This window comes from Anguilla rostrata, chromosome 11 (genome assembly GCF_018555375.3).
Source record: "Anguilla rostrata isolate EN2019 chromosome 11, ASM1855537v3, whole genome shotgun sequence".
NCBI lineage: Eukaryota > Metazoa > Chordata > Actinopteri > Anguilliformes > Anguillidae > Anguilla > Anguilla rostrata.
The window spans coordinates 14405010-14418316 of NC_057943.1; the positions used below are offsets into that span (position 1 = coordinate 14405010).

A 13307-nucleotide genomic window follows, 5' to 3' on the forward strand; every position below is an offset into this window, starting at 1 on the left:
TGTTTATCCAAAAACATCTGTACAATGGAGTTACTTTATGATGCCAGTGTACCCACATCCACTCTTTGTGTTCATAGTCCAGCACAAAATTCTATTTTATAATGAAAACACCCTGAGACTAGTGCATATAAATATAGAAATCCTGTGCTGATAACACAGCCCATGTGCTATTTAACTGTCACTTGTTTGACTGTAAATCTCATGCATAATAAGTTGTAGTTGTATTCATGGAAATCACCCTGAATTTCACTGCCATGTTTCCCACACAAAAATAACAAACACAAACTAGCATATATACTGTGTTCTGACAGAAAATCCCATTTGGATATACCTTGTATTTAAAGACTTTTCTTAAAATCAAAAATATTTTAGAATAAGCATTAAAACATTCTGAAAATGAATCTTAAAATGTTTCAGAATTATGAATGTATTGTTTTTTTAGGTATTTAATCTAACACTTGAAACATTGCATACGGTTTATTAATTTATTTATTTACCTAAACAGATTTTAAAGAGCATTGCAAACAAACAAGAGAGGCAGTCAGAGAGGCAGACATTCTTGAACCCAGATCCAAGATCTTCAGACTTTTTTAAGCAAAAAAAGCAGTCCAATATAATGCAGCAAATGAATTTAGGTTAACATATTCCAAATAAAAACATGTATCTATTATTAATCTTGCCCCTTTTCACTTTATTCCTGAAAAGATAGTCATTGCACTTAAAATTGCTGGATAAATTGTTAAGAATAAAATTAATCAGCAAAAGCTATTCTTTCAGAATCTTCTCCTTGACTGCTTGAAACTTCTCTAAGCAAGTTTAAATACAATCATGGAATATGACACTCCAACATCTTTATGTCTTGACTGCCCTTATCTCAACATAAATATATCTTTACAATTATAATTATTTACATTTGAATAATGAAGCAGGTTAAGAGGTAATAAACAGTTTTTCCCTCATTGCACTTTTTTGTATTATCACACTGTAATAACTTGCTGTGATGCTGAGTGTCTTTGCAAAGCCATGTACCAAATGCACATACCACAGGCACCAACAACAATGATAAAAAGATTTGGTAATTGTCAATACAAATGTGTATTCTTACTTCAAATTTTCCAAATAAATTGCCATAATTCCTTCTTGTTTCCTGTTCTCCCTCTGGGAAAGACACAGTCAGTAATAGGTAGTTCTCGTCATAAGTCCATATCCAGAACACCCTGGGTAGAGTGGATGTTCCAGAACTGAGTGTTGATTTTGTGGGATCATGCCAGGGACAAGGCGCACCAGGAATTCTGAGGGGCCATTGATGTGGGTGTGAAGTGGTAATCCTCATACTTGATGTCTGTATGTCCGGAGGTCATACTGTCCAGCTGTGATGATGCCTTGAAATATAACCAGAAAAACTGTTTGAATAACCAAACAAAACCATTCTGACAAAAAATGGAATGCATATGAACTTTGCTGGAGTACTGTTTTTTTTTTTTTTTTAAATCAGGATAATGGCTGATGACAGCATTACCATAAATCTACCACTGAAATCCTCTGGCCAAAACCACAGAGATCATAGGTGTTAGATGCATTATTATTTAAAGCTTACACTTTATTCTGTGGCATTTTTTAATGCCAATATGAATGAGATACATGCATCTTTAAAAATAATACATATGTAGACAGAGGATTTACTCATTGGCCCCTCTGCAAGGGTCTCAGTGTATGATTGTGCTCATTCAGTGGCTTACCTGAGAGACAGAAACCATGGTCTGTCCAGCATAGGGTGAAGGGGCCATGTTGGGCTCACTCTTAATAGTGGAAGCACTTTCTGAGACTGACATGGAGGAGGGGGAGCTGGTGCCAGAGGCAGATCCTGTCGAACACCAACAAGAGTTAGACGCTGCCTAGCCAGATGGACTTTCACAAGAGCTCTGTTACTTTGGCCCCTGGAAGAGGAACCTTGATCTATCTGTGCAGTCAGCTAAATGATGATTGATTTAGAAGTTGTAGGTGTTATGCATTGGCATTTCTGGAGGTTCCTACTTCTTGGCTAATACGCTCCTAACAACTTTTCTGGAGTCAAAAACTAAACAGTTTTCCAGAATTATATTGATTAAATATCTGATGCAATCCCTTGCAAAGAGTTAGCCTTTACTTTGAGAATTAAATTAGTGAAGTATTTATTTATTATTTACCTACTGATTTATCTTAAGAGTTCCTTCTGTTGTATTTCAAGCTAATAAATACAGAAATGTTATATAAGAGCAATACCCAACTTCTTTAGGTTTGTTTGGAACATTAAGGCAAGACATTATTAAGGGGTGGACTGAATCAAGCATGTGTTGACATGGATCATAGGTGTTCTGATGCATTTCGTTTAGCATGTTATACTGTGCATGTACTGGATGGAAGTAGGGCACTAACACTAAACTGCATTAAGAAACCATTTTGAGGCGACCCGCAGTCTGTTACCTGATGATGTTTTAGATTTGGCCATTTTGGGCTTCCTCTTCCTGGTCTGAATGCTCTCCTTCTTCATTGCTAGTGGTCTTGGGACCTTCAAGGAAGATGCAACAGTTTAGAACCAGAGACAGATTGAGAGACAACAGACTCAGCATGGCACAGTAACAGTGGGGCATACAACAAACAAGGGCTAGGCAATGGAAGCTTGGCAAGTTGAAAGAAAGCAAGGAATGAATATATAGTTTGTGCAAGAAAAATCAAACGGAGCACTTATTCAGGTCTGAATTCCAAACAGCAACATGCACACAATATTTGGTTCTGATAAACCTAAATTAGAGGCGTACCCCATGCAGCTTCATGTAGAGGCCACAGGCGTTGCAGACGGGCTCTCCCTCTGCGTTACGACGCCATAGCGTTGTGGTGCTGGTGTGGCAGTTGGTGCAGCAAAGTCCAGCTCGCCTGGAGGTGGTTTGCTGTAAGAGGAAACGGACGAGCGGTCAGGAACCAGGTCGCCAGCAATCCAGACCAATGAACCTACATCCCTATTATAAGCTGTGCATTAACATAGACTGTACACATACCGTAAGAACAGAATGTTTTCATTTCATGAATTAATATAATCAAGTGTACTGAGATTGTTCTTGGACATTGATTAATTAATACGATAAATGAAGGAAAATAAAGCTTTGAACTGAGAATTTATTAAAATCATAAACATGAAAATATTACATTTAGCTAATAATGTGTTTGTGTAAATTGAAAGGATATGTGTTGTGTGAAGGTCAAGACCAATGAGAATTCACCAGGACTTTCTAACTTGTGAAAGCACTGAAGATGTGACCATAATGTGTCCACAACACAAAACAACAGATAAGAGATAAAACGTATTCTCCAGAGCATTACTGGACCACACTGCCCATAATCATTAGCATTACATTTGGTTAGTTACCATAAGATTTTTGTCAATTTATTAATCAGATACTTTGCTGCAACATACGAATCCGTTTAAACATTTTACATGCATTAAACTGGGCCTCTCTCACGTTGTACTGAACCTGCCCTCGCTTCCACACCATCTTGTTATTGGACACTGGGACACTTCTCAGAAGAAATGAATGGTAGTTGATCATGTTGTTTTTAAGCCTACTAGAGTCTTTCTAAAAACAGACACCCAAGGACAAGGTCACCGAAGGACAAATAAAAACAAAAAACAGAAATAATTCACACCAGCTGCTCTCAAGAGCCTGGTTCCTGGCAAAGGAGAATCCTAACGGGCTTGCTCTCACATAGAGCTGACCTTCTCTATGAACCTGTTGCCCTTGAATGGAATATTTTCCCTATAGTGGTTCCTTTAAGATAGTAAACTGGTTGCACAGAATCATACATTTACAATTTTGAATCCATTATATTTTTGTAAGACCATTGAAATGAAACACTAGCAAACTGAAAAAATATTTGCATTTTAAGAAATACCCTCTTTAACCATTCAGTATACATAACGTATCATGCACGGCTGAACTTTAGAGTGAAATGTGGTTCTACTTAAAATATCTGCACTTACTTGAAAATACTTTTTTTACGTTTTCAAGTGAAAAACCGCAACAAACAAACAAGCCTATGATCTGTTTCCGATTTTGCAGTAGCGTTAATAACGTTAATAAAATATAGTATCAGGACTCACAGTTGAAACTTACCAGGCGTTTCTGTGGTTTGATCAGTGGCCGGTTGATGCCGTTCATTTTATGGTACAGACCACAAGCGTTGCACAGGTAATGTCCGGTGCCATCTCGCCGCCACAGAGGGGTGGAAATCGAACCGCAGTTCACGCACTCGCGCCCCTCACCCGGTATCTCATCCAACATTTCTAAGAGCAATGAGAGTGGAAAATAGTGGTTAATACTAGATAACTGCTGTAACTTTTCAGTAGTTTTCTATAGAATGAATAGCCTACATCATTCAAATGTCGTACGCTGTCGAATATTTCAAATATTCTTAATTTAATGTGAACTATTTTAAACAGCGTCGCCTTTCAAGTTGTAGGCAATTTGCACGCTGTGAAATGGAACACAAAGTGAGGCATCCTAAAAGCTGTAGATTCTTTAATAAGCCGATTTTCATTGTGTATGTAAATAATTCTCGAGTTGTAATTAAATGTTTTTAAATTGTCCATATTTTGTATTATTAAAAAATATATAGGTGTGGTCAAAAATGCATTGTCTGAAATGGCCTGACAAGCAATAACATATTGTATTTCAAATAAATAAATATTATAACGCAGGTGTTACTGCAAATGTATAAGTCAGTCCTAACATACATTTAAGTAAGTGGTTTATGGAATTTTGAGTAAATATTCTGACGTCCAAATCCCATAGCAGTTATTTATTAGACTAATTGTTAATATGTATGTAGTAAGTGAGTTCAGTGAGTTTAACACTGTCTAAATAAAAATAAGATTAATTACAATTAGTACGATAATTACAAGGAGCAGGCCATTGCCTGCTGTTGCCACGAAAACAATGTCACCAATATTTTATTTTAATGACGACGCTCTTTCACCCACTTAAAACATCGTGTGAAGATTATTTTCATTACGAGTTTCTCAGAAAGGTATGTAATGGCAGTTATATCATACACTTGATTATTTATAGATTTGCGTGCCGTCCGCCAAATCTCGCTTTATAGGTAGGCCTCACCGTTAAAAGTTGAAGGTGTTACTATAAATACTATAACATGACTCATATTCCAGAATTTGACCGTACATGTCTTTTACATCATCTAATTTAATTAAGGCTGTCTTGTGACATCACTCTTGTAGCAAAAAGGAGCCGAACTTTGGATTTTAAAAAATAAAATAAAATCTGTTATTGAGCTGTTTATTGTGGCGACCGGTAGAGCACGGGTTGTAGACTAACGGTATGTGGAACCTTATCACCTTTAAAGATCCAGGGGCCCGAAATCAATCAAGCTACTGACACACGACGGCCTCCGACAAATAATTGTTAAAATTCCAATTGTATAAACTAATTTCTTGCTTTTTCTTGCTGTGGTCGTGATTGTTTGTATTAATATGTATCTGACAACAACAACAACAACAACAACAACAACAACAACAACAACAATAATAATAATAACAACAAGTTTTGTTGCTTTTGTAATTATCGGGACGGAGTGTAGCACAGTGGGTAAGGAGCTGGACTTGTAACCGAAAGGTCGTAGGTTCGATTCCCGGGTAAGGACACTGCCGTTGTACCCTTGAGCAAGGTACTTAACCTGCATTGCTTCAGTATATATCCAGCTGTATAAATGGATACAATGTAAAATTCTATGGAAAAAGTTGTGTAAGTCGCTCTGGATAAGAGCGTCTGCTAAATGCCTGTAATGTAATGTAATGTAATCATACATTTTGAAGGTCTCAAGGTGATTCCAGAGCCTATAGACCGAAGCTTGTATTATTAGATGCTTAGTAGTTTACCAAGAGTCCCGTATCATTTCTCAATATCAAGAATCCCTGTACTGCCTGGTTTACACGATTCTCGTTAATTTCCTTTTATTTTTACATGTAACACTCCAAAAATTTGTACGAAATCCTTCACCTAAAGGTTTAAAATGACCCGATTGTGGATTGAAGCCTGTCTTTTGTCTTAACTTCACATTACATGCCAATAGGCCAAGCATTTGTATGCGCTTATTAGTTGACATAATGTGTTCGGGCACACACGGTTAAAAATGTACCCTTTGTGTCTGTTCAAGGTGACAATGGCTAGGATCAACGGACGTTTTTCACTGTTTCAAAAACATCCAGGAGTGTGTATTGCACTCTTTCATCAGTTCGCCTGAACAAAAACAGACTGCGGTTGAAAATTAAATTAGCATCTTAATTGAATAGGTAACTAAGGCTTTCATTTTAAGAATGTGGATTGTAAAAAAAAAAGGTAATGCTTTACATGGTTGATTGCATTTGGTCCTGTTAAAGACTGGTGCAGTTGATAGTGATTTGAAGGGCTGTTCAGATGAATAGCCTCGTCAAATATCAAGTAGTTTAGGCTACTTCAATAAATAACTTACGGCAATAAAATCTTTGATCCGGTCCGCAGACAAAACCATCCCCTTTTCACAATTCCTCACGCATTTTTCAATTGAGAAACATGCCACAATAGTTAATAAGCTTATATGTAGAAATAAAAATGCTAGCCTACGCAAGTAAAATAATTAACAAGCTTTGGAAGATATCCTGAAATGATGCTAAAAAAAAACCTGCGTTCGGTCGCGAGGCTTTATCGTATTTGTGTGCAACTGTCGTGAAATACAAATTTAAAAAAATAATGTGAAACATATTAATAGCTAAATATATCCAAATGTTCTTAGCCACTTAAAAAGAATGAACATTAAAAGGGTTAGGCTAAGTACACTGTGGCATGGAACATGGTTGATTGTAACGTAGCTAGAACCTTGGCATAAGTGTTCAATAGCAACATTATGGTGATAATAGCCTACGGCAATAGGAAACCTATGGATTAACTTATTAAGTAATCAGTCTCGGCTAGATAGCCTATTAAAATCAAATAATTAGCCAACTATCTCACATTTTGAAACACGGACTTTGGAATAGTTTATTTGATCTATATTGGTATTTTTACTGACATTCATTTCAAATGTTCAACGGCCATATCTAGTTTTGAAAACTTTAATAAAATAGTATATGTTATAAATAATATAAGTTTTGAGCTGATACACACCCATGCTGGACCTCCTTCCCTGAAGAGCTCCGTGCCTTCCCTGGAGGCTGATCATGCCGCTCTCGAAGTGTCCAGGTGTCCAAGAAGTCGCCATCTCCGGGCTCATGTACGCCGCATAGGGGCTCGAGTAGGACCCTCCGACTGAGCGCACCAGAGAACTGCTGTACTGATCAGCCCTTCCGCCGTTACTCAGAACGAGCGGGCTCTGGTATGTTGCATCTCTGCCAGTACTGCTGCTCACAGGGGGACTGTGTGCGTAGGAGAACTCGGGGGGTGGGTGCGGCCTGCCTGGGTTGAATGACGAACTATCCGTGCCAGTCTGAGGCCAGCCATGGTGCCCTCCGAGGCCATGCGACTGATGAGCAGAGTCGCACGTCTGCAAGTACGGCAGAGTCTGTAACATGGCAGGTACACGGGTGGTGGGCACGTAAACCGGAGAACCGGCCGAGGCGTGGATGTAGTTTCCAGTGTCGTGCGCATATGGAGACTGATTTGAGGTTAAGGCCAAGCTCTGGTACATTCTGGCGTCACTTATTCTTGCCTTCTTCTTGTAGTTATGGGATATTACGTTTGAATTCCAAGTACAAAATAGATCAAATAAACTGATCTATGATAACTTCCAGAATGTCCTCAGCTGTTTGATGAAATCTGAATAAAATCTCTCCACGACCGTCGGCTTGGGCACATCCACTCCTATTTAAGAAAGGCATAATTAATAACTTTCCCCATATATTTATGGAACATTTTCATTCCTGACCTCTGAAAACTAATTGTAATAAATATTACCCAATATACGTTAAGTTTTAGTCCACCGGTTCGACTACATTCTCACACCTGTTGAATCAGCTTCGGAAGGACTGTTGTAAGGCATAGTCTTGTTTCATTTTATTTATTCAAAGTTTCTGTTTTATCCCCTTCGCAATTATAACTGAACTGACTTATGATTGAGGTAAAGCATAGCTACAACAATACAACGATCACAATCTAATAACCACATAAAAACAATCGAATAATAATCTACACCATACGTTTACATTTAATTAAAGCTCTATCATAATAATAATAGTAATAATAATAATATTAATAATGATAAGAAGACGAAGAATATTCTAAAGGTTTAATGTGAAAAGGTCATTGCCGTGATTTCTAATATCGTCGCTTTCAGATACATAACTTTCCCTGATATACGACTCTTATAGGCCTATTATCAAATCATATCAACGAGGTAACAAAATTAAGAGACATCTTAAGATAGCTGAATGGTATCACAGATACATATTTTATCGTTCGTAATGCAAATCACATAGGCTTAAAACATTGATAGCTGTATGCATAGGACTAATACGATTTCATCCCAAACCCTATAGTATTATCTCACCAGATAAGGACAGCCAGTTGATAAAGTGAGTCAGCCTCGTTGAGTAGACTTGATACAACTCAGAAGCATGGGGCTACGCACGCATGAAGATCCAGAAGAGCGTCCCAACGACAGGTTAGCTATTTTATTAAAACAGCCGGAATAAAAAAACAAACAAAAAAAAAACATTCGAATTTCTTCCAAATTAGACGCTATTCACTTTTCAGACTGACTTGAAACTCTGAAGTTCTAACTACCCTTCCCAGAATCTGGAGATAGCTGTTGCCGCTGATAACCGCAGATATAACTGCGCACTGATTCGTCCTCGACTGGAGAAACTTTACTGCACGTTATTTGTATGGCCAGGGCCACGTGACGCTCTGCAAGGTAGGACGCCGTACTTGGAGGGAAAAGAGGGATGGGGAAAAGGAGAGGAAAAAACTGTCATCCTGAAACAAGGCGACGTTGCTGAATTCGCAGTCTCTTTCTTCCGCTTGCTTAAGAATCAATAATTGTTAACTTTTAAAAGTAGGCGAGTAACCTACTGTTTTACCTTTGCACGTCAACATCTTAATAAATCAACAAAACTTTGACCCAACAAACGGGACATTTTGAGCACCAGTCTATTATTCGACGACTATTACGCTTTCCAAGATAAATTTTCCTCCTGTCATTTACATTGCAATTTACATTATTTACTAGGTTATAGCCTATCCATATACCCCCGTGAAATAATATTAAATCAACCGGGGTTCTATCGAAAAAAACATTCTATTTAGCTGTTTTGAAATTGTCCTCCAATTAGAAGAATGCATAATGTTATGCCTATTTTAAACACTCCGCTGTAAAATCATACCTCACTACGAAAGGGAAAGTTATGTTTGCTTTTATGGCCAAATAAATCGAAATGAGTTCTCAATAAAAGAGCATAATGATAAGAGATATGACTTAGGCAGGGGAACGATGATATGACAATAATCAGTAGAATTATTGTCTATTTTAAATGCTGTTATTGTAGCGGTATTGTTTGGGTGGTTTGTAAAACCAGAAATTGTACGATATAGGAAAAGGTGCACATTAGAAAATGATGGACATTTCCTAGCATTTTTATAATTTTAAAACAAAACAGTAAAAGAGGAAAAAAACATTAGCCTACGACATTTTCTAGAGGAAAAGTTTTGCATACATTTTTGGGCCATCTTAAGCTAAATAAAAATGGCTATTCATACCAAATTAATTTTAAAGGTACAATTGCCACCTACCTGAGAAACGCTATTCATTGGTTAGATTGCCATACGTTTCTACCCTTCGAACAGTCTCGTTGTATAATAGTGGGCCTAAATTCGTAACTGAGTGTATAACTTACGACATACGTTGGTAATAACCTCGCCGCCCAATGAATTGTATTGGTTTTCCAACATTTTAAATAGCTTATCGTCTAGTTAGACAGGTTACAGATAGCGCGATTAATAAATGATGTTTAACCTGTGAACTCAGTCTGCGGAGCGCTCAGAAGCTAAAGAGAAGACAATCAAATTAACTGAGAAGATTTTGTCTGTTAAATGAAGGCACCCCCGTGTTTAATCACTGGAGATGGTTCAACGATTCGTGTCTTCTTTTCTCTGTTAATTTTCTACGACCGCCTTATAATCAAGGACAAATTCCGTCGCCAGGCAGTCTGTCACTGTCGACATGTCCTAAGTGCCAACCCAACATTTTCACCTTATCCTAACCATATAGCCATATAAAAATATTATGTTTCTAATTATAATAAGATTTAGGCTTTCTCGAGACATAATGTGTAGTATATATTAAAGTACAGACCTACATCTCCACTAATTTTTATTAGCGTGATTGCAGTGTATCAGAAACACATATTGAAATATGTAAGTAACCACCGCGACATCACGTCTACTACTTTTAGAAATAAAATGTCAGGACGTAATGTATAAACTTCAATTTATCATTGATTTATTCGGCAATATTTTGAGTCCGGTGCCAATAGCATATATCAACAAGATTAAGGAAAAAAGGTAAAACATAATCAGTACATGACAGCATTAACGTGATGCTCAAATAGGTTAAGATCTAATGGAAAATACCACAGTGACTTGGCCAGTGAATATCTCTGTCCGACTTAGCGCGCAAGATATGATCAAAGTAAAATTCTGTTCCGCTTCAAGCCTCCTATAACATCCCCCTCTCTCTCTCTCTCTCTCGACTCCACTGAAGACAAATAATCTTCTCAAATTAAAGTGTCATAAATTAAAAAAAGGTGATTTAATTTGCAGCAAAATTGTAATATTACAACCGAATATTTAGGTTAAAGACATACTCAGATTATGCCTAAGTACTTTGACATTTTGTAGATGATTAATGATTGCCTACGAGGACAGGTTCTTCATGTTTTCCCCGTTTTACACGAATGCGTCAATCAATTTGTCCATTTTCAAAGACATTGAACGTAACGTAGGCTATAATCCAATGATGCAAGTAGGATGTTGCGATGTTTAGCACGAATGGGGCATGACATGAGGCATAACCTCAATAAGAGCATATAAAGACTTGACATATTAAGCAATACATTACGTAGACTTGTCTTTCTGAGAGCCTGAATATTTTAACTTTCTTTTTTAAAATATGAAACTGTAATTTCAATAATAATTGCATTAACTCGCATAAACATTACATTAAAAACCAAATTGTCTATGTGAAGTATGATAATATATATATATACATATAGAGAGAGTTGCCGCTAATATTGATTTAAAACAAAACTAAAATAAAACAGTTGCACAGCATTAAATCATGACAGTCATATTAAACTATGATGGGCGTTATTGTTTTGCAATATACCGTTATGGAAATCTGATACACTAGATCCTTCACTAGCATATGAAGTGACACACACATATATACACATTTGTAACATGTTGGTTAAGGGTCTATTTTCCACTTCAGATCAAATGAACTTAAATTTGATCAGTGTACTAAATAAAAAAATAAATAAATAAATAAACCATTAGCTGTACGCATAGACAAAAAATGAAAAATTTTGAGACATGAGAATCTTTTAATTGTTTTTTTTTTTCTCAGAGAAAACTGAAAAAAGGATATTTGCTACAAAGTGCAGATTTTTAAGTGCACGTGGCTTGATTTTTTAAATTTTATTTATTTATTAATGGAGCCGGTCTAACCCATCAGCAAAATCATTCCTAAAACATTGTTAGACACAAAAAGCGTAAGCGTAATTAAGTGTAAGTCTGTGGATATTGGCCAGTCGAATAATTAAAAAAAATACAAACCACAGAATATTTTTAGCACAACAAATTAAATTCAGAATAAATAGTTACAGAACACCGAGATTATGTTCAATACCTCACGGTATTTCTTCTATTCATCCTTACATCCTTATGGGGAATCAAGTCCCATGCAGAAAATTTAGCCTTCTTATCAATATTATTAATTAAAATGCAATTTCGATTATGTGCTTCCTTCCTGACAGTTTATTCTCCGTGCTTAACTATCCAAACTGTCATATTTCATCAGCAAACAATACTGAGATATGGCTTATACTGCCCGTTTTAATTCTCGTCTCTCATTACGTCGACTGATACTGCTCTTGTGAATGAGGTGCTCAGTGATCCTGCTGCGCGTTAGCCTGTCTCCGCTCTTCATCACAGCTCCACGTTCACTAGGAGGTACACAAAACTGATGCCGGTAAGATCCTGGTTATGGACTGGATTCTTTCAGAAATTACCAAATTGTTATTCACATCCGTTTTGCGAATGTTGTTGTTTGTTTGTTTTTTTTTTTGTTTTTTTTAAGGAATTGTATTGTATTTTTCAATGGGATTTAACCGGATTAACAAAAAAAGAAATAATTATAGCCTTTAAGTTGCAATGGGGGTTTTACAATATTGGTCAGATTTATGTTTATTATATAGCAATTCAACAAATTGGTGAGAAGAGTAATCAATTTTGCATACACACCATTCATTTAGTTTGTACATCGCTGTCTGCATTTTCTTCTGGGGATGCAACCCCTAGATTGCTGATTGCAGAATGTCAGGTACGGCAGAGGGCAAAGTTCACGGAATTCTCCTATCTCATGCTAGTAGAGAACAAAAAATGTATATGTGTCTGTCTTACTGTACAACTGATTGATTGAACGTGAGGTCGAGTGTGTGTATATGAATGGTATGGGTGGTGTGAGTATGGATTTGCAAATTCATTAGCTTACGTGCATATTGTTATATGTATGCAATAATAATAATAATAATAATAATAATAACAACAATGTCATGTTTAGAGTCTCCATTTGTACTAAATAATGTGTGTGTGTGCGTGTGTGTGGTTGGGTGTGTGTATGTGTGTGTGTGTGTGCGTGTGTGAATGTGTGTGTGTGGTTGAGTGTGTGTGTGTGGGTGTGGGTGTGTGTGAATGCGTGTTTGTGTGTGTGTGTGGGTGTGGGTGTGTGTGAATGTGTGTGTGTGTGAGAGAGAGTGTGTGTGTGAGTGTGTGTGTGCGTGTGAGTGCTTTTCTGCCCTGGCTCTCACAAGTCTTGGGGGATCTCTGGAGCCAGGGTGGGTAGGTCTTGGGGAATGCAGAGGGCTTGTTTGAGGGGAGAGGTAGTCTGACTAATCTCTGCTGAGCAGAGGGGCTGGCTCCTGTCTGCCTGTCTCCCACTTCCCTATCTGTGTGTTTCATTTCACACTGTCACTTGCTATCTCTCCGGCTGCACCAGGTCTCAGCAGGGTC

At 37.2% G+C, this 13307-nt stretch overlaps 1 protein-coding gene across 2 annotated transcripts; it reads right to left on the minus strand.

The window, feature by feature from the left end:
• Window positions 1–471: 471 nt before the first annotated feature.
• On the minus strand, window positions 472–12769 carry gata5 (GATA binding protein 5). Of its 2 annotated transcripts, XM_064298113.1 has the most exons (7): window positions 8569–9050; window positions 7191–7883; window positions 4149–4318; window positions 2799–2927; window positions 2464–2548; window positions 1740–1864; window positions 472–1382 (listed from the first exon to the last, which is right to left on the minus strand). In XM_064298113.1, exons 2-7 carry the CDS (start codon window positions 7708–7710, stop codon window positions 1263–1265), a joined length of 1149 nt encoding a protein of 382 aa, XP_064154183.1. In that variant the 5' UTR covers window positions 7711–7883; window positions 8569–9050; the 3' UTR covers window positions 472–1262. The 2 variants fall into 2 exon arrangements, 1 of the variants encoding a protein (XP_064154183.1); XR_010324007.1 differs by lacking the exon at window positions 8569–9050 and adding an exon at window positions 12540–12769 and having other exon boundaries at window positions 1740–2548.
• Window positions 12770–13307: the final 538 nt, after the last annotated feature.

Bases quoted from the DNA above. Each gene is read 5' to 3' on its own strand.
- gata5 (XM_064298113.1), bottom strand. From the start codon at position 7,710: ATGTACCAGAGCTTGGCCTTAACCTCAAATCAGTCTCCATATGCGCAC. The intron at 4,319-7,190 runs GTGTGTATCAGC...CATTGCTCTTAG, and splicing joins GGGAAGGAGGTCCAGCATGG to AAATGTTGGATGAGATACCG. The intron at 2,928-4,148 runs GTAAGTTTCAAC...TTCCTCTTACAG, and splicing joins TCAAACCACAGAAACGCCTG to CAAACCACCTCCAGGCGAGC.